Raw genomic sequence first — 19,652 nt, forward strand, 5'->3', positions numbered from 1 at the left:
CCTCCCTGAACGAGTCAGCACCACTGAGTCTCGATGAGGAGGCCCCGGTTTGGGGGACTGTGGGCATGCCTGGGCGAGCACACCACTGAACCCCATTGCAGGCACCCTGAGAGCGGCCCCGAGGGACAGAAGGCACAGCCCAGTTCCAGCAAACTCCATGTAACATATGAGCGGGGCCCACAAAATGGAATTACTACCTGGAGGGCAGGCCCCTAGTAGCACAGGCTTCCCCTGCTAGGTGCGTGTCCCAGGAACCCATCTGGATCAGTGCACCAGCTGGGGTTGTTGTGAGAGGCTGCGTTTGGCTGCAGTGAATTTTCTTTTTGAGGATTCTTTCACCACGTTTGCCCATTTCACCATGGGTGATCTACGAGCACTCCTGTCCCCCCACCCCCCGCACTGAGTGTTCCACAGTCTCTGACCACAAACGGCATGACCCCCGTGCCCCACCCTCCCTAGTCACCCGATCTCACCCCGAGTGACATGTTTTTGTTTCCCTGGGTGAAAAAAAGTCCTCAAAGGGAAGTGTTTTGCCGATGTGGAGGAGGTGAAGCAAACAACAGCAGGAGCACGAAAACACACCGAAACCCACAAGTTCAGAAACTGCTTTGAGCAGGGGAGCAGTGTCCCGACAGGGGCAGTGCACTCTGCACAGGGAGAGCACTCTGAAGGCGACTGAAGCTTCCACGTGCAAGAATAAATACACAATTTTCCATAAATAAATTCCGGGTTTGGGGCGTCCCCCTCGTATCTGTAGGCAGGGCCGTCCGATGTTAGAAGTCTCCACTACGGTGCTGTCATCAAATATCTTGCCGCTTCTAGACGACGTCACTTTTCTGACCATAAAAGTGATACGCACTCGTTGCAGGAACGTTAGCAAGTTTGCGCTTCTCTGTCTCACCAGGTGCCCCCGTCCTTCCTGCAGAGGCGCGGACACGCCGCCGTCCACAGCCGCCGATCTGCCCGGCGGGCCGAGACGCGCGAACCCCGCTGGAGTCCGATCAAAGCCCGAGTTATTCGGGAAAAATTAGGCAGCGTATCAAAGGCTTACATCATCTTCACGGCGCACAGACTTTGGGGGGTGGGGGAAACTCCGGCCTCTGGTCTCTGTTGAGTGTATCCTCAAAGGATACACTTTCTAATTTCCTGTGAAGCAAAGTGACTATAAATCAGGTTTGCAAACACGTGTGAAGTGCACACGAGTTAATGGGTCTTTTGTCAGCCAGGTAGAGCTGGGGAGTGAGGCCCACCCTTCTCCAACAAGTCAAGATGGGCCCAGAGAATAGGTCCGACCCCTTTCTCGGGTGCAGGGATGCAGGGATGCAGGGATGCAAGGATGCAGATCAGGGCATCCACTCCGTGTTACTTTCAGAGTCCGGCTCATGGCTGGATCCTCAGGCCCCCCAGTGGACTTGCGGTCACTGCTGGCTGCTTCCAGTACCTTTTCAAACCCTTCCCTCTATGGACCGCAAACAGCACTTAAGTTCAACAGCTTTTAGAGTCAGAAACACGAAGCGTTACTTCCAGAGCAGCAGCTACAGAATCACATGGGAAAGAAGCTCAGCAGTTGACTGCTTGCTACCGTATTTTTTGGACTATAAGGCACACCCCCAAGTTTGGAAGGAAAATGGGGGTGCATCTTATAGTCTGAATGTAGCTCACCTGGTTCGCTGTGGTGGGGGGGCAACAGCCTATGTTATTTATGTTACTAAATATTTTACATTTTTTGTTTCTAAATTTTTTTTCCTATTTTCCTCCTCTAAAACCTAGGTGTGTCTCATGGTCCGGTGCATCTCATAGTCCTAAAAATATAGTAAGTAACTATCCAGTTCCTTCCAGAATATTCCTTCTTCTTCCTTTGCCCCTTCTACTGATATCACATAAGTGCATGCTAATGACTTATATTAATACTCTAACCATATATGATGCATTTGCTACAACATTTAATATTTGTTTTGGCAGCAAAGCGCTACAGTAAATTATGTAGAATAAATTCCTCTAACACAAAATGCTTCTTTCCCCGGATCGGCCTGTGGACTGGAGTGTGAAGGACACACAGTCTCCGTGGCTCACCTGTGTGGCTCACCTGTGTGGCTCACCTGCAGCGTCAGGTCACCTCTGAGGAGAACTGAAGTCCTTTCGGCAGCAGTGAGCCAAAGACAAAGTCGTCCACTATTTACATCAATGCATCGCGGGGAGCCATTCGCGTGCCCTTTGCCAGAGCCCCCCTCCCGGAAGTGCAGGCCGGCCACCTGCCGCACCCCGGAGCCAAGCCAGGAACCGCTCCGCACGGAACAGCCTGCCCAACCGGGTCCCCACATCAGGTGTGTTAAGGAAATACAGAAACTCGATCAACCTTCCTAACTTTGTTGTTGAGGACACTGACTTCATGCACCAAAAGAAGGAAGTCCAGGAATAAGTATTTAAGTTCTAACAGGTAGAATCTGATACATTCACCCAGGAAACAAATGTCTTTAATATAATTCTTGCCACCTCGGGGACAACACCAGCTCTTAGTAACGTGGTGCTCACTGGCCAGTTCATCTTCAAAACACACAGGAGCGATCTGAGTTGAAATTCACTTAAACAAAATTCTCAGGGTTTCCATTTTTCAAAATTATCCTTGGCTTATATTTGTGCTAACGAATATGATGATAATATGATAAATCAGAATTGAAAACACGGTTGTGAAATCAAATCCAGGACAGTTCCCCTAAACACACTTCCGGAGGTCATCGTCCTTCGATTTGTCTAAAACTGTGTGCGCTTCATGAATCCCCTTTTTTAAATTCGGCAATAACTTCTTGCTGACTTCCTCCTTTCCTTCTGGTTGGTTGGGAACAAAATGCCAATCAAAATGGATTTCGGTCGTTAGCCCGCCTACTCTGAACCGTAACAAGTATTTCTTGCATCATCTTCCCCAAGACCTTTCATCTGCACCTTGTAGCTTCATGGTCAACAGAGTCCAAAAAAAAAAAAAGGTTCCACCCCCACCATCCGCACGTAGCATGAACACACTTACCGGATATGTTCCAGGTACCTCTGAAGAAAATGTACACCCACGAGAGGTTTCCCACTGCACCTCTGTAGACATTAACCGCCATGCCCCCATAAAATACCACACAGAAATCAAACCACAGCGTCCCCAGTAGGGACCCACTCCTCTCCCCCGCTGCATCAAATTCAGCATCCTCAACACGCCTGGGATACTCCTTATTTCTGAAATTTCACGAGCACCCGCAAAGCTAAAGAATGCACTGGAGCGCCTGTTACTTCCAACCCCATTTCCCAAGACACGGATGCAAACTGCACGAGGTCCAGGTCCATGACCCTCCCGGATGCGTTACTTTTGAGATGTGTGCGCGTGTGACACTTTGGAGGGCACCGTGTGTGGTAAGCCGAAAAAGGTCAATTTTTCAGTACCATGAACTTTCCTTTCAATGATAATCCACTTTCCGTCTTTAATAACTGTTTCAGGCAAAGGACGTACATTAGTCGAGTATACTAGGCCGCTCGGGGGAAGGGAGGAATGTGGGGAACATGGAGAACTGGCAGACGGTGAGTGATCTGGCCCAGTGTAGACAGTGGAACTGAACAGCCCAGGAGTGGACAGCCTATCTGGGTAATGCAGCTCTGGCCCCAGTCTTTTCTGCAACGTTATCGGGTCAAGTCTATTGAAACCATCGCTTCATTTCCGCCCTGTGGCTCTACCCACATGTCCCTGTGGTATGGAAATGAACCGGCCGGATTCCTCCCCAGGACTTGCCTTGCTCTCTCACCTCCAGAGCGGCAGGGAAGGGCTGCCAGTGAGCAGCAGGGACGGGCGTGGCCTGACAGTCCACCAAAGTGTCCGCATGCCCAGGGAAAACGATGTCCAAGCACTAGAGACCCAAGCGGTGACCCTCTAGTCTTTGCCTAGGTGACCCCAGGCAGTGTAAAGGAGGAGAAATTAAACAGAAGTCAGGAGGACTCAGATGTGTTGTCCTACGTTCGCTCAGAGCTCTGCAGCCTTCGTCTGCAAAGGGTCGGACAGTGAGCACGTCCGGCGTGCAGGCCGTGTGGTCTTGTGGTAGCTACTCAATGCCGCCCTGGACGGAATGGACACGCCCGACCATGCCCGAGTCCCAGAAAACTGCCGTGACACTCAATGAAATCTATGCTTCATGTAATTCACGCGTGTTGTGAGATATTCTTCTCTCCATTTTTCCCAATCGCATTTCAAAATGTGAAACCCAGGCGCTCAGCTCGCAAGCTGTAGGAGATTGGCTGTGAAGTGGGCGGGGCCTGCAGGCCTGGTGGGCGGGCCCGGTGTGGCCGGTGCAGGGGCAGGCACCCACTGCGCCAACCCAGCCGGGGAGGAAGCCCGCAGCTTCCCAGCCCACGAGGAACCTACCTTGATGTGAGCTGCTGGGTCCGGGACAGTCTGAATCATGTCCTTCAGCAGGCCAGCTCGTTCAGCGTCCAGGTAGAACCGGGGACAGCTAGGGGACAAAAGGGGACGGTGCGAACCATGATCAGTGACCAGGTTTCAGTGTTCCGTTATCCCAAAGGACTGAACAAAAGCAATAAAGCAAGGCTTAAAAAAACAATGCCCAGCTTGGCAGGAAATGTGTCGGCCCAAAAGCGTCCCGAAAGCTGGGTCCTACGGGGACCCCTCCCCTCCTCGGACCCTCCTCCAGGGCTCCAGGCCCCAGCCTTTGGGTGGCTGTAGATTTCAGCCATCAGTCGGCACTGAAAATACCTTTTCTAATATATAATTTTAGGTAGCATCAGTTTGTTTTCGTCAACTGTCATTTTTTTTGTTGTTTTTCTTCTCCTTCATAAATCGGGCCCATGACTCTAAGTAGCAGTTAACCCCAAAATGAAAAGGAACAGCTCACGACGCCAGGACCTCAGACACAGAGCTGCCCTCGAGGTTCGCTGGTGAGCACACGACACCAGAGATGTGCCCAAGATGCACTGCAGCCCCAGTGACGTCTCTGCTCCTCCCTTTGGGACCCCTCTGGGGCACAGCATCCACTTCCAACGTGGTCGGGCTGCTCACGGGCAGCCCTCGCCCTCACGTCTGCATGTGCTGGGCCTGTCCCCCAGAAGGGCTCCACGGGGGTCCTGCAAGCCCCTGGCACGCTCAGAAATCCAGGCACTGTTTTTACTATAGCCAGTTTTCTTGATCTTGGAAAGTATGTAACTTTTTCCCCTTACATCTGTAGAGAGTAACACCTTCTTTAAGAATGCACAAGGAGGGGCACGCTGTCTGGAGATTGGACTGGGTAGCCGTTGAAGGTCACCGGGCTCCTGGCGCACCGAGGAGAGTGAGGCTGGGGTGGGGGGGTGGACACCTGGCCCAAGGCCTCTCGGCTCAGGGATTCTTTGACTCCCCCAAGGAGGCCTCTGCAGGAAAGCAGCAGACGCCCCAGGGAAACGGAAGACGCCCCCCAGCTCCTAGGGTCGCGCAGCTCAGCGGTCCTCACAGGGGACGGGCTCCCTCTGCACCCCCCCCCCACCCACCGCACTCAGGAACAGACTGTCCTTCCTACACAGCTCAGCATCTCTCTGGGCAGCTCGCCCCACACGACCCCTCCCTCCCGCACACATGCTGGTGCTCACACCACCAGCAGAGCTGGTCCCCGCCCCTCCGCTCCCGGCTGATTTACAGCCGCCTTTGATCCGGAGAACACGGTGGAAGGGATGTTTCGGGGTCTCTGAGGCCAGGCCTGCAAAGAACCAGAAGCTCCCTCCGCTTCCTGCCTCTGGGAACTCAGGCTCCACGCCTGCTGGCAGCGCAGTGGCGGGGCCGCAGCCCGAGGCGGGTACCCGGCGGACAGCCAGCACCACATGCCGGGCCTGCGAGGAAGCCCACCTGGACTTTCGGAATGGCCACCTTGCAGATGACCACAGTCCCTGCAGGGGTCGGGGGAGCAGGGTTCCGGCTGAGCCCCGTCGGCCCACAGAACCGTGAGGAAAAGCACCTGGGACAATGTTTTCAGCTGCTAGGTTGGGACAGTTCATGACACGACGTGACGGCCCCTGAGCCGCCCTGGGAGTGTGTTACACCGAGGGGACAGGGATGCACCAGCCTGTATCCCAGCGATGGGTACCACTCTCGGCTCCTCCCCGCGCCCCCGCCTTTGGCCAGGTACTGCGGTTGCTCTCCCTACAGAGGCGGAGAGTGTTTGCCCAGCCCTCATCTCTGGGGGTGGGGGGGGGTTGTCCACATGACCTGCTTCACCCCACAGGACGCAGCCCAAGGACAGTGCGCCCGCTCCCAGGCCAGGTCTCAAGAGACGTGAAGTCCTTCCACCTGCGGCTTCGCTCTGTCGTGGGTACATGCCCAGGCCGGAACACCACTCCCTCTCAGCCTCGTGATGTGCCTCTTCGGGATGTTGATTTCATGTTAAACTGACATTTTTTTTTTTTACAGAATGAGCCATTTTATTTATTTATTTATTTAATATTTTATTTTTTATGTATTTTCAGACAGAGGGGAAGGGAGAGAGAAAGGGGGAAAGAAACATCGATGTGTGGTTGTGTCTCATGCACCCCCCCCCCATTGGGGACCAGGCCTGCAACCCAGGCACGTGCCCTGGCTGGGAACTGAACCTGTGACCCTTTGGTTCTCAGGCCAGTGCTCAATCCACTGGGCCACACCGGCCAGGGCAAACTGCTTATTTTTAAGACACAAGAGACTCGGGAAGAACTTTTGATCTTCCCCCTTACCTGTCTAAAGGAATTCAGATTAAAAAAAAAAATGCTTAAAGGAAGGGGGCGTCACCTGGGCACCAGGTGTGGCAGACGGGGGCGGCCCGCAGAGTCTTCTGGGCACACTCCGCCCGCCCTGTGTCCCGTTACCGCCGGGGGGCGCCCGGCAGGGGCTTGGTTCTCGGTTGTTCGCTCCCTCCCCTCCCCCTGCGGATCGCCCACCTCCCCTTGAGGGTCCGAACCACGCCCCACGCTGCCCCTTCACTGACGTGGCCCGAGGGCCCCAAACGCCCACATTGTCCTCGGCCCTACGGGCTCACAGAGTACATATGTGTGGACACACGTGATCAGTGTGCTTATTCTCTCCTGCTCGTCTGTTTCACGTCCGTGGGGAAAGAGGGGAAGCATTTCCCTCTCCTCGACCTCAGGCCTCTGTTCTCTGCAGCCAGGGCAGGGGTCTCCCAGAACACGCGTCACCGAACCCCGCCCCCACCCAAGTCTGCGGCGCTTCGTCACAGCAGCCCAGGCTAACTAACACGCACTCACCCAGGGATGCGCCGGGATGTGCTAACTAGCAAAGAGTAACCAACGGCCCTGGTGGGAAAGGGCCCTGGGAAAGGCGTCTGATTCGCCGCGCCGTTTCCCTGGACACCGCCTCTGCCCAAGGGATGTCCCCGGCCCTGTGCACTGTTGCCCCGTCTACTCCTGATGACTCCTGGCTCAGTTCTGGCCAAGGGCAGACTCTCTTCCATCCGACGGCCTAAGCAAGCGTGCCAGGGGCCCACCCACACCTCTCCCACCCGCCGCGGTGCTCTTCTGAGGGCAGTCCCGGCGTGCCAGGGGGCGTGGTGTGTGCACAAAGCGCTGAAATCTTCCACCTCATTTCTTTCATAGTTAACGAATGCAGAGACTCAGTCTGTGTGTGTGTGGGGGGGGGGGGGGGGGTGCGCCTCTTGGAATGAGGCTTCAGTGGAATGCAGGTAAAATAACTACAAAAATAACCACAGGTCCAATTCAGCAGCCTGGCAGAGATGACAAACGTCATTGAAGCCCAGGGCTGCAGACACTGTCCTTGGCCTTCGGTCCTTCTGGACGGAGCAGTGGAGAGCAGGAGGAGGCGGAGACGGGAGGAGCCGTGAGGACGACGACACTCACAGCGCCGGGACTTACAACCTCGGCGGTGCAGTGCCGGGCAGGAGCGGCAGGGGGCGCTGGGCGCGAGGCGGCGAGTTTGGGAGAGAGAACCAGCGGGGGCCGGCGGGGCCCGGCCAGGGACACCCCACGGTCCGGGGAAGGGGGTTTGCAAGTGTGCGGCCACAAATACCAACTATGGATGACACGGAATATCTACATAATCACATATTTTTTTAAAACCCTAACTGGGAAGGGGAGGATCGCCCAGCTCTCTGCTTTACCTCCAGGTGCCTTTGGCGCCGCCATCTTTTTTCTCTGCGAGTCATTTGTTTCGAGTCGGTCAACACGGCTTTCAGACCTCGGGCCTTCAGGGGTCTTGGGACGACCTGAAACAGAACGTAAATACAGTCAACCCTGGTTTTGTTTTTTCCCCAGATATTAATACCGAGGACCAACTAGATGTGTCGTGACCAGCCCTATTCCTTACACGTGATTTTTCAATATCCTTTGAAAAAGGGGGGGTACAGAGTGAAAATGCTCCCCTTAAAAGGGGAGGTGGTGGTGGTGGTAGTGGGGAAGGGCGGGGACATTCCTCGGAGGGGAGCTCAGCCTCAGGAAGCAGACATCAGGAGTGAGAAAGAGGCCAGGCCCCGGGCTGGCGGGCTGGAGCCCACGCACACGTTTGCAAAGGAAATATTTCGAAAATGTTTTCCTTCCCCCACAGCCCCCGGCTCCGGTAATAATGGTTTTCCCAGATCATCCTTTCAGCGCTTGTCTCTGCCCAGAGCAAAGAGTAATGGGGTTTATTAAACGTCCCGGAGCCTGCAATTAAACAATTGTTTTCGTCCCGGCAAAGAAACCATCCTTTTAATGTGTGGATGCTGGGAGGAACCCATATTTTTTTAAAAGGTTAGAACAGCACCAGACGAAGAAAGAAAAAAAAAAGAGAAAGAAAATAAATCTTTCCTAGAATAGGCCTGTCGGCGCAGCTCTCAAACCCGATCTGTTTTCTGGGAGATAGGAGAATTTCCGTGCCCGTGCGGCTTTCCAAGGAAAATATCCAACCCCAGAATATTGCCCTTAATAGAACCCTCACAACGCGACAAATTGCAAGTGACAACGGTTCCAGCTGAAAATATTTTCACATTAGAAAACGTCTTGAGCGTTGCATCAAAATCAATATTTGCCGTGGGCAGTGTTTCAGCCTTTACAAACGGACCACAGCCGGCTGACCCTCCCACGCCGCCTCAAGGCTGTGAGCCGTGAATAGAGACATTTCATCCAAACGGCCCAACGGCCACCGCGAAGCATCTATTATGACATGGAAAACACAAATTCTTGGGAACTACATGTTAGGATACAGAACCGTATATGTAGCATGATTCCAGCCTTGTAAAAAACAAACAAACAAAAAAACACAAAACGGATGGCAGACAAAAGCGGAGGCAGAAAGAGAAGGAGGGTGACCAAAGGAAGAACATGGAGTCGCCAACAGAAACGACCTTTGTGTTTCCAAGGTGAATTACAGGGGTGTCTTGTTTTTTCCTTTATAGGTTTGGCTCCTTTCCAAGTTTTAAGACCCAAGAATACTCATCTTGATCGTCAGGAAAAAAAAATGAAGCAATAGCCAACACATGGAAACAAACCCCTATCCACAGATGAATGGATAAAGAGGATACACACACATACAGACACAAGAGAATAGTATGCAGCCGTAAAAAAGAAGGACATCTTGCTGCCTGCAAGAACATGGATGGACCCTGAGGGCATTATGCTGAGTGAATAAGTCAGACAAAGGTAAATACCCTCTGATCTCACTTGGGTATGGAATCCAAAAAATAAAATAAAGTGAAAACCCTTAGAGATGCAGAGAACAGATCTGTGGCAGCCAGAGATGGGGGTGGGGTGGCGGGGGAGTGAAATTTCCGCTTGCAAATAAACAGGCCGTGGGGAGTAACGGCCGGCACGGTGGCTCCAGGTAATGGCACTGCGCCGTGCATCTCAAGGCTGTTAAAGAGAATAGATGTCAAGAGTTCTCGGCCCTAGCTGGCCTAGCTCAGTGGATTGGGTGCGGGCTGAGAACCAAAGTGTTGCAGGTTCGATTCCCAGTCAGGGTACATGCATGGTTGCAGGCCACGGCCCCCAGCAACCGCACATTGATGTTTCTCTCTCTCTCTCTTTCTCCCTCCCTTCCCTCTCTAAAAAATAAATAAATAAAATCTTTAAAAACAAAAGAGTTCTCATCACGGGAAAAAAATAAAGTCTGTAACTCTCTGTGTGGTGATGGGTGTTAACTAGACTCGCGGTGATCATCGAGCAATATTCGCCATATCGGATCGTGACGTTGTACAGCTGCAACTAATATACAACAGTCCCCCTTACCCGTGGTTCCCCTTCCCAAGGTTTCAGTTACCCACGGTCAACCACAGCCCAAAATTGTTAAGTGGAAAATTCCAGAAAGGAAAAAGGAACAACTCATGAGTTTTAAATTGCTCCCCATTCTGTGTGTGGTGGTGATCTCCCCCGCCATCCAGCTCCGGTGCCCCTCCCCGGGCTGCGAAGCACCCCTTTGTGGAGCTGCGTGTGCGCCCCCCTCCCCGCCGCCAGCGCTGGCTCCGGACCCGGGATACCTGGGTTATCAGATCGGTTATCAGAGAGAGAGACCATGTTCACACCACTTCTGTGACAGTACCTTGTTGTCGCTGCTCTACTTTATTATGAGCTATTGTTGCTAATCACTTCCTGCACCTAACTTAGAAATGAAGCTTTGTCATTGGTGGCTGTGACAGGAAAACACACAGTCGGTCCAGGCTTCGGTCCTACCTGTGGTTTCAGGCATCAGCTGGGGGCAGCCCAGGGGATGATGCTATATGTCAATCATACCTCAATAAGAACAGGAGAAAACTACGCAATAACCACTGAGTCCCCTACACACATTTTCCTGACAGCCACGGTGCCTTGTCCTGTCCGGCCTCTGGGGCAGCGCTGTCCCGTACCCAGTGACGGGGCGCAGCGGGGAAGGGAAGGGCCACGGTGGGTTAGATCATGCTCTGCGCGGCTGCTCAGGTGCTGAGCTAACGACGTGCTCCCCAACTTCTTCCCCTCTAAGTCAGAGGCCATGCCGATCGCCACTTAGCCACGTGCTCTCCATGAACAAGTGGTTTAAATGCTTCTGAGTCTCCAACTGCTGCAAAAGGAGTCAGAGTTCCCAAAGCCTGGGCTCAGATTTCCCATCCGATGTCATTCCAAGGTATATTTTTGTGCCAAAACCTCCACTAGGCCAAACGAATAATCTGATATATGACTGCATTGTTGGACTTGACTTAAAGACAGGAGTAAAGCCCAGAGAAGATTTTATTAAATAGGTGCAAGGGGTATTTTTAAATGAGCATTAGAGCATTATTAATATTTTATTTGTCCAGAGGGCATTTATCTGACAACATAAATTATCCGTAACACAGCCAAGGAGCCACAAAGGTCCAAAACGATGTCACAAAGTCCAGGGGGGAAGCTTTGCCAGACACAGGCACGCCACCGGCCCACAAGGTACCCGCTGGCCCAATCAGAGCAAATGGTCAGAACACGATGCAAACCAGAGTCAACAACTCAGAAAAACTCAAGCATCTGAAAATTTTGGTATGAGAGCAAACTGCCCAGCCCAGCCCCAAAGCCCCTGCTCCCCCAAAAAGCAGAGGTCAAAAAGCCAAGTGACCCGTGAGAGACCCCAGCCCTGTCCCAGCTGAGGGCCGCAAACCCCCCACCCCGGGACCCCAAGAGCCTCCGTGTTCTGCACGGTGAGAGGCAGAAGGGCCATGTGATCATCGGAACGCTGTCGGGGGAAACGGCAAGACGCGCCTGAGGGGCGAGCGTGACGTGCCGCAGTGGCCGTGGTGCGGCAGACAGGCCCTGGGCTCGCAGCCACATCCAGGTGGCCCAGCAGTAGCCCGCTGTGCTCCCTGCCCGGCTTCGGTGTGCTCCCCCATGGGCTGTGGGTGACAGATGGGCAACGCCGGCCCTGTGAGATGCTGTGGTGACCGTTCCCAGGGCACACAGGGAGAGATGCGAGGCATCACCATGTGCAGGGCCTGAGGACCTCCTTGTCCCCCAAACACACTGGCCGGGGCGCTGCTCCTGGCACACAGGTGCTCCTGACCACCTTCGTGGGCAACGGCGGTGACCCCGTCAGTGAGGTCGGCTCCTGGAAGTTGGATGGGTAGGTGCCTTGAAGAGCTGCCTCCATGATGGGGACCAGCCCGGGTCTCGGATGAACAAGAGCAGCCTGTGGTGAGAGGCTCCCTTCCCACCAGACATGGACGGAGGGGGCGCCAGGGGCAGAGGGGCGGCAGCCGTCCCCAGGGTCATGGTCAACACGGTCACAAAGGAACGAACCGGTTTGTCCTTTCATAGCCCCCCATAGCTGGCAACGCCAACAGACAGAACCGGCTGGCCCCTTCTACCTTACAGAGCGAACCCCAATTTTGTTCCAGGGTGCAGCCCCCCCACCCCAAAGTGCCCGGGGGAAATCTGACCCTGCCCTGACCTCAGGGGTAAATTCTACCATGGGGCACCCTTTCTTCTTGCCACCAGTTGGGTTAGGGATGGGCATGCGAAGAATCCTGGCCCATCCAACCCTGGGGGAGTGAGCAGGAGGGCTTTCTGGGAGAGGTCTCTGGGCCGACAAGGAACGGTCCTGTGACACCGTCCCGGGCGGCACGTGGGACTGTGCCCGCCGTCTCCGGTCCGTGGGCGGGGGCAGCCCGAGGACGGAGCCCACGTCCTGTGGGAGTCTGGGAATGCACGGAGGAAGCCCTCCGCCCGGGGTGGGGGAGGGCATGCGCACATCCAGTCTCTATGGTGAAAAGAGTCACTCCCGGCTCTTGGCCACCTGCAGCCCAACTCCGGCAGCCGTGCTGACGATGCTCTTCAGGTCTAAATATAAAATAACATGATCTGCCGGAAATTAGTCCAGCCCATAAATCCTCCTGCTTATGACACTGTATCGGAGACTTAGGAAACAAACAACTATTATCGAGATGTGTGACCTGCCTCAATCTGGACAGGTATTCAGTGGAGCATCCCGCACTCACGGGGACATCGGATCTGCCACCGATAAACAAAGGGCTTGACAGGGGATCCCACTTCTAGTTCAATAGCTGACTGGGGGCAGAATTCGGGGGAAGGGGGGTAGTAAGAGAGGCACGGGAGAGGCAGCAGTTGCACCCAGCACCAGGGAACAGCCAAGCCCCCCCTCCCCCCACCGGGGGCATTAGCAGGTGATGGGCACTTCATACTCAGTAGGTGGCAGTGGGGAGGGACATGAGTGAGCCACGGTGTGAGGGTGAGAGAGTGCACTCGGAAAGGGCGCGCTGTAGGGAGAGTGGCTTTCGTCCTTATGGCCGCACAGGGCCCAGAGTGCGAGCTCAGAGTTGGGAAGTGACTCATCTCTATCATTAAGAAGGGGTTCCGCTGGTACTGGGCTCCTTCGATCTCCTTCGGTGATCGAAACCCAAACTGTCCTTCGACCCCATTTGTTTCCTTCCATGACCTACACCTAACTAACTTGTCCTTCAAATCCAACCAGCCAGCCACCCTCCATTCATCCGTCCATCCATCCATCCATCCATCCATCACCCACCCATTCACCCATCCTCCATCCATCCCATCCATTACCCATCCATCCATCCTCCATCCATCCATCATCCATCCATCCATCCTCCATCCACCCTCCATCCTCAATCCATCTGTCATCCATCCATGTTTCCATCATCTGCCCATCCAACACCTATCCATCCATCCACCCTCCATCCATCCTCCATCCATCCATCCACCATCCATCACCCACCCATCCTCCATCCATCCATCCACCATCCATCCATCCATCCATCCTCAATCCATCCATCCATCCTCCATCTATCCATCCATCCATCACCCACCCATTCACCTATCCTCCATCCATCCCATCCATCCACCCTCCATCCATGCATCCATCAATCCCCCATCCACTCTCCATCCATGCATCCATCACCCATATATCATCCACCCATCCATCCTCAATCCATCCATCCTCAATCCATCCACCCATCATCCATCCATCCATCACCCATCCATCATCCATCCATATATCCATCATCCATCCACCACCCACCCATCCACCCACCCATCCATCCATCCATCCACCCTCCTTACATCCTCCATCCATCCATCCATCCATCCTCAATCCATCCATCCATCACCCATCCATCCATCTGTCCAGCTGACTGGGGACCTTCCATGTGCCAATTACTAAGTTAAGCACTAACTAGGGGTGGGCTTTGCTCATGATTTCAGAGCTGAGTGGGAGAGACAGAGTTAAAGAACTAATCACAAATACCAACCCAACGCCACCTCGTTTGCCCACCAGCTGCTGCAGAACAATTCCCATGAGGGAGCCATGCGGGCAGAAGGCAACTGAGGACAGCGCCTGCACTCTTCAGGAGGCTGAAGGAGAAAACAGGACAGCCCTGGACCTGAGGAAGAGCAGTAAGAGAGTTAGGAAGGGCTAGGAAAGGTCCAAGTCCCGGACGCCCGGCAAGGACAGGACATGCGGGGGGACAGAAATGGTTCACAGAACCTGATCTGCAGAGAGACGAACGCGCCTGAGAGCTGCACCCAGTAACCGCACACACTGAGAACCGGCACCGGATCTGGCAAGTCACCACTTCTTGGTGGCCTCCAACAACGTGGCCGCACCATGGCCAGAGTAGGCCAGTTTCCAAGGGGCTCAGCAGTCCATGGCTGGGAGGCTGTGTGACCGACCGTCGGTGCAGGCAGGCCACGTGTGCAAGGAGCTAAGCAGCAAAGAGCGGGGAGGGGAGCGTCGTTCAAGGGAAAAGCACCGACGCGTTCTCCCGCCCACCGCCTGTTGTATGTCTGCTGCTCTCCGACAGTGCTGGCAGCTGGGGGTGCTGCAGGGCCCTCGCTGCCCCCCAACCGTCTGCCGTCCAGTTAGAACGAGGCTCGCCTTACTTGTTTGTTACGGACGGGAAGAGCAGGTGTGTTTACAGGTCGGCGAGAGGGCACCGGCACAGCGGAAGACGTACAGATTCTAGAGACAGAGGAAGCGGAACAGTCCCGTCTGGAGGAGACGGAGGGAAGGGCATGATGACAGCCCGTTGGCGGGGCTGGTGCTGGCGCTGGCACGTGGGAGGGACCCCCGTGCCACAAGCAGAGGGGGGGTGCTGATGGATGTTCAACAACCAGCTCTCCGCAGAGAAACCGACTGCAAGCACTCAGCAATTTCTGCGGAGTCACAGTTCCCATCACGGCCAATTTCCAGGAACCAGCTGCAGCCCCTGAAGGCACAACGGGATGGAGATGCTCGGAGGGGGCTGACACGTCGCAGAGGGAAGGCGTGTGACGGCAGAGGACCTGGGGAGACCGGCCGGAGGAGCAGCTGCTCCCCTGGGAGCTGGGTCCCTGTGACGAGTCTCTTCTGGGAGAGGCGAGAACTAGAAAAGAGGGGAGGCCCGGGTGCTCTTAAATCACTTCCACAGAAGCCGTCCGCTCCCTGAACCTGGTCGGCAGCCCAGAACGGGGGTTGTTTATCGCTATCTCCCTTCCATCTGACACCGCGGTGTGCTCGCAGGTATGTTTCCACTTGTAAATCACCGCGCCACCGCCTCCTCCTCCGCCGTAACTCAGGAAACTCGGCGAGGCGGCCCCTGGAACCTTGCAGGACTTCCCAGAGGGTCTGGTTTTGCTCTTGGCCATAGAGAAACGTTGCAAAAAAATAAACGAGAGCCGTTTTTTGCTGGAGGAAAACGGCAAGCGTCTCCGTGAATCATGTCCGAGCCACGTGCTGGCTGTTTGACGGGGGGGTGGGGGGGGCTTCCTGTCCGTTTTGTTGTGTTGTTGTTTGCTGTCATTTCTTTTTTTAAATGAAATTCATTTGGGGTGACATTAGATAATAAGATCACACAGGTTTCAAAGTGCACATTCCCGTGAGACATCATCTGCATGTGGCACTGTGCACCCACCTCCCAAGGTCAAATCATCTTCCATCACCATATACTTGACCGGCTGTACCCTTTACCACCCCCTCCCCCTTCCCCTCTGGTAGCCGCCATACTGTTGTCTGTGTCTCTGTGTTTTTGTTTGTTTTTCTGGTTTGTTCATTTATTACTTTCAGTTTTATGTCCCGCAGAAGCAAAATCATATGGTTCTTGACTTTTTCTGACTTATTTTGCTTAGCAAGATATTCTCAACATCCACTGCACAGCCAAAGAAACCACCGACAACAAAAAAAATGGCCACCCACCCAGTGGGAGAAGATGCTGGTCAACGACAGCTCTGATGAGGGGTTACTATTGAAAATACATAACGAAGTCACACAACTCAATACCAAACAAAGACACTGCTGTCCATTTTTTAAAACAATTTTTTAAATAATTTTAAAAATGGGCAGAGGACCTGGACAGACACCTCTCCCAAGAAGACATACAAATGGCCATCAGATACATGAAAAGATGCTCAGCTTCACTAGCTATTAGGACAACACAAGTCAAAACTACAATGCAATACTGCCCTGGTCAGTGTGGCTCACTGGATTGAGTTCCAGCCTGCAATCCAAAAGGTTGCTGGTTCGAATCCCAGTCAAGGCACATGCCTGGGTTGTGGGCCAGGTACCCAGCAGGCGGCATGCAAGAGTCAAGCACACATTGATGTTTCTCTTCCTCTCTTTCTCCTTCCTTTCCCCTCTCTAAAAATAAATAAACTCTTTTTTTAAGAGCTTTAAAAAAAACAACGAGATACCATTTCATCTTGTTTTTGAGGGTCAATCTCTTTGCCTTCAACACACGAAGTCAACCTCCATCCACAACGCCTCTTCCTGCTCCTTCTCCCCTGGCACGAGGGCCGACACTCATTCACCTCCTCCGGGCACCAGCGTAGGGAGGCCACGATGCTGGTGCGGGACCATCACCCCGGGTCCCTCTCCCATCCCGGCTCGGGGTCTGCAGGTGGAAGCACTCGGGCTCGGCCCTGAGTGCCAAGGCGGGGGGGGGCCCACTTCTACCAGGACAGAACACACGGCAGCCAGCGGCTCCGCGGCCCCTCGGCCGGGCCCACGGTCGGCCTGGCGGTCCCCGGCGGAAACGGAAACGAGACATCAGAAGGAAAACAGGCTGCGTCTGAAAGGCTGGTGACATCGAGAAAGAGAAAAACAACTATAAATACCCCTTGACACTGCGCCTTCTGTTACAAGAAACACATCAGCCAGAGGGCTTTTTTTCCCCCAAGTTGAACTGGAAAAACATAAATATTTAGTCGTTTCATAACTGCAGAAGACTGACAAGCCGGCCGCAGGTTAAAGGGACATTGTGCATTTCTAAGAACGTCTATCAAACAAATACCGTATTTTGCCACGTATAGTGCACACCCATGGTTCTGGCCCAGGCTTTCAGGAAAAAAATCCTTCGTTTTAATTTTTTAATTCAATTACTTATTTACTTATAACAAGATATTTGCTTTTGGTATTATTTTGCCTGCAAATATCATGATTGTTTTCTAGAGTTATGCTTTCGATGCATACACATACGTAAAAGAATTGAAAACATTTATATAGATACGGAATTAGTACTGCTCGTGTATAATGCACATCCTTATTCTCCCCTCAAAAAATTTGGGCAAAAAAAGTGTGCATTACACATGGCAAAATATGGTCTATCTTTAAAGACAGAATACTGAAGTCTGTTCTGGAAACAAATTTGACCTTCCCACCCACTCTGCCTCGACGTGATCCTGTGATCAAATCTGCAAGACAGCAAATGCATCAACAACCATCCTGGCAAACACGGAGGTCCGTTTGACATTTTTAAATTGACAGCGCCAGTCAGGAAAAAATTAAGTCATTGTTAATAAGACATCGTTGCTTTTGAGGTTGTCAATTAAAATAGCTGATTGTCAAGCCCTGGCTGGCATAGCTCAGTGGATTGAGCACGGGCTGCGAACCAAAGTGTCACGGGTTTGATTCCCAGTCAGGGTACATTCCTGGGATGCAGGCCACGGCCCCCAGCAACCACACATTGATGTTTCTCTCTCTCTCTACTTCTCCCTTCCTTCCCTCTCTAAAAAAATAATAAATAAAATCTTTTAAAAAATACTAAATTAGTAATTAAAGATCTAAATAGATATTTGGATATAAAAAATTAAAAATAAAATAAAATAGCTGATTGTCAGTGAAGCTCATCACTAGCGTATTAATACCTTAATATCATAAACGAGAAACTCGAAATTCCTGAGTGGCAACATGATCCACAACATGACGAAAATGACAACCTACGTGGATGGCAAGACCACGGGTGGGGGCTCGGTGACCAGAGATCATCATTTTCAGGAGAACTTCCTTCTCTCAACCTCACTCTGCTGCTTGTAGGAGGCAGATGTCTTTACTTTTCTAATACAGTGTGCAGAGGCAGCTGGGGAGAGTTAGAAGGTTTCCTAGGGGAAGAAAATCTACCAGCGTAAAGGCAGAAAGAAAAAAATACTTGAGACTCTCTAATAATGCAGATACATCTCAACATTATCTGCCATTAATGCTGTTGTTCAAAAAAAAAAACCTGCAAAAAAGATTTATAGAACACCAGCCAGGAAAGGTTTCCCTATGCTCTTGGGCGAGAAATTTCAGAGGACCTTGAACTCGTCAGGAGGGTCATTCTCTGCCCGCCAGCTTTCCATCTCCATGGACGTTTGACTACGCAGAGACCTGCGCAGGGCGCGCCTCATGGTCACGGGACACACTTCCGACATGGAGACCCAGTCTCGCTCCTCTGCACTGTCAGTAAAGGCCATGAGCCTCGCCACAGCGGCCCTCTGCCGACACTCAGGACGCAAGCATTAAAGCACGCCCCTGGCTGCCCGGCTCTGCATCCCGTCCGTCCAGAATTCTCTATCCACCCCGTCTTGGCTGAGTATCAACTGGTCGACCCCTGCAGAGAGCTGTGTCCAGGGGTGGTGGACGACGAAGAAGTTCGAGCCTGTGGCTCTGGCTCCCAAAGAGCCTGCAGGGCCTGCAGGAAAGTACGCCTGTGGCCCGGGGTTTTCCGATCTCGAATAAGGGACACGTGGCAGCTCCAACGTGAGGAAGCAAGGGGGTTGGTCCGGGGGACGGGAAAAGGCAGCGCTGGCCCTCGTAAAAAGCAGGGAGAACACAAGCGCACACGGGAGAGGGGGCGGGAAGAGGGGCGTTGCTACAGGCAGAAGACGTGCCGACCAACCAGCACAGGGCCGTCCCCTCCGCGTGGGAGGCTGCCACGAACGAGACAGTAGGGTGAGACCCCGGTCTGCATCGGCATGGCCACCTCCCCGCCCCGGGGGGAGCCTCTGTCCATTCCATGAACCACACCGTCCCCTGGGGCAGCAAACGTCGCACGCTGGCCCAGTGGCAGGGGACACAACCAGGAGGCCAGCTCCCCTGAGCCCTTCCACGGGTCCCTCCCACTGGGGGCCTCTCCCGAGGTCCACAATTCTCTTCGGTTGAAACCCACGGAAAGGGACATGAAGCGGTTTACGGAGACGTCAACAAGTTTGGGGGCATTGTTTGCGAATTTTAAATACTTTGTCCGCTGGAGGCGCACTAATAATGACCCGTTAGAAGTCCCTGAGAGGGGAGGGGCTCCCGTGGGCATGAGTGACGCCCCCGGGGTGTCGTGAACACAGGGCGAGAGGTGACAGCCCACCAGTCTAGGTACCGTCGGCGTGGTGTTCTCGGAGGTGTGGCTGGCACCTGCCATCAGGGAACTGTAAGTAAAGCAGGTTACCCTCCCCCCCAACACACCGGGATC

General features: G+C 53.5%; 1 protein-coding gene across 4 annotated transcripts in view; it reads right to left on the reverse strand.

The window, feature by feature from the left end:
* The window catches only part of ERG (ETS transcription factor ERG), a 223,214-nt gene that overhangs the window by 150,462 nt on the left and 53,100 nt on the right, over positions 1-19,652 (reverse strand). For 2 of the 4 annotated variants that reach the window (XM_028504517.2, XM_036017439.1), the window contains exons 1-2: positions 8,115-8,214; positions 4,394-4,481 (exon numbers count right to left, since the gene is read on the reverse strand). In XM_028504517.2, coding sequence (XP_028360318.1) covers positions 4,394-4,432 — 39 coding nt within the window. In that variant the 5' untranslated portion in view covers positions 4,433-4,481; positions 8,115-8,214. Of the gene's footprint in view, positions 1-4,393; positions 4,482-8,114; positions 8,215-19,652 lie in introns of those variants that run through there. The other 2 variants (XM_036017438.1, XM_036017436.1) reach the window with 2 other exon arrangements.

Source organism: Phyllostomus discolor, chromosome 2 (assembly GCF_004126475.2).
Source record: "Phyllostomus discolor isolate MPI-MPIP mPhyDis1 chromosome 2, mPhyDis1.pri.v3, whole genome shotgun sequence".
NCBI lineage: Eukaryota > Metazoa > Chordata > Mammalia > Chiroptera > Phyllostomidae > Phyllostomus > Phyllostomus discolor.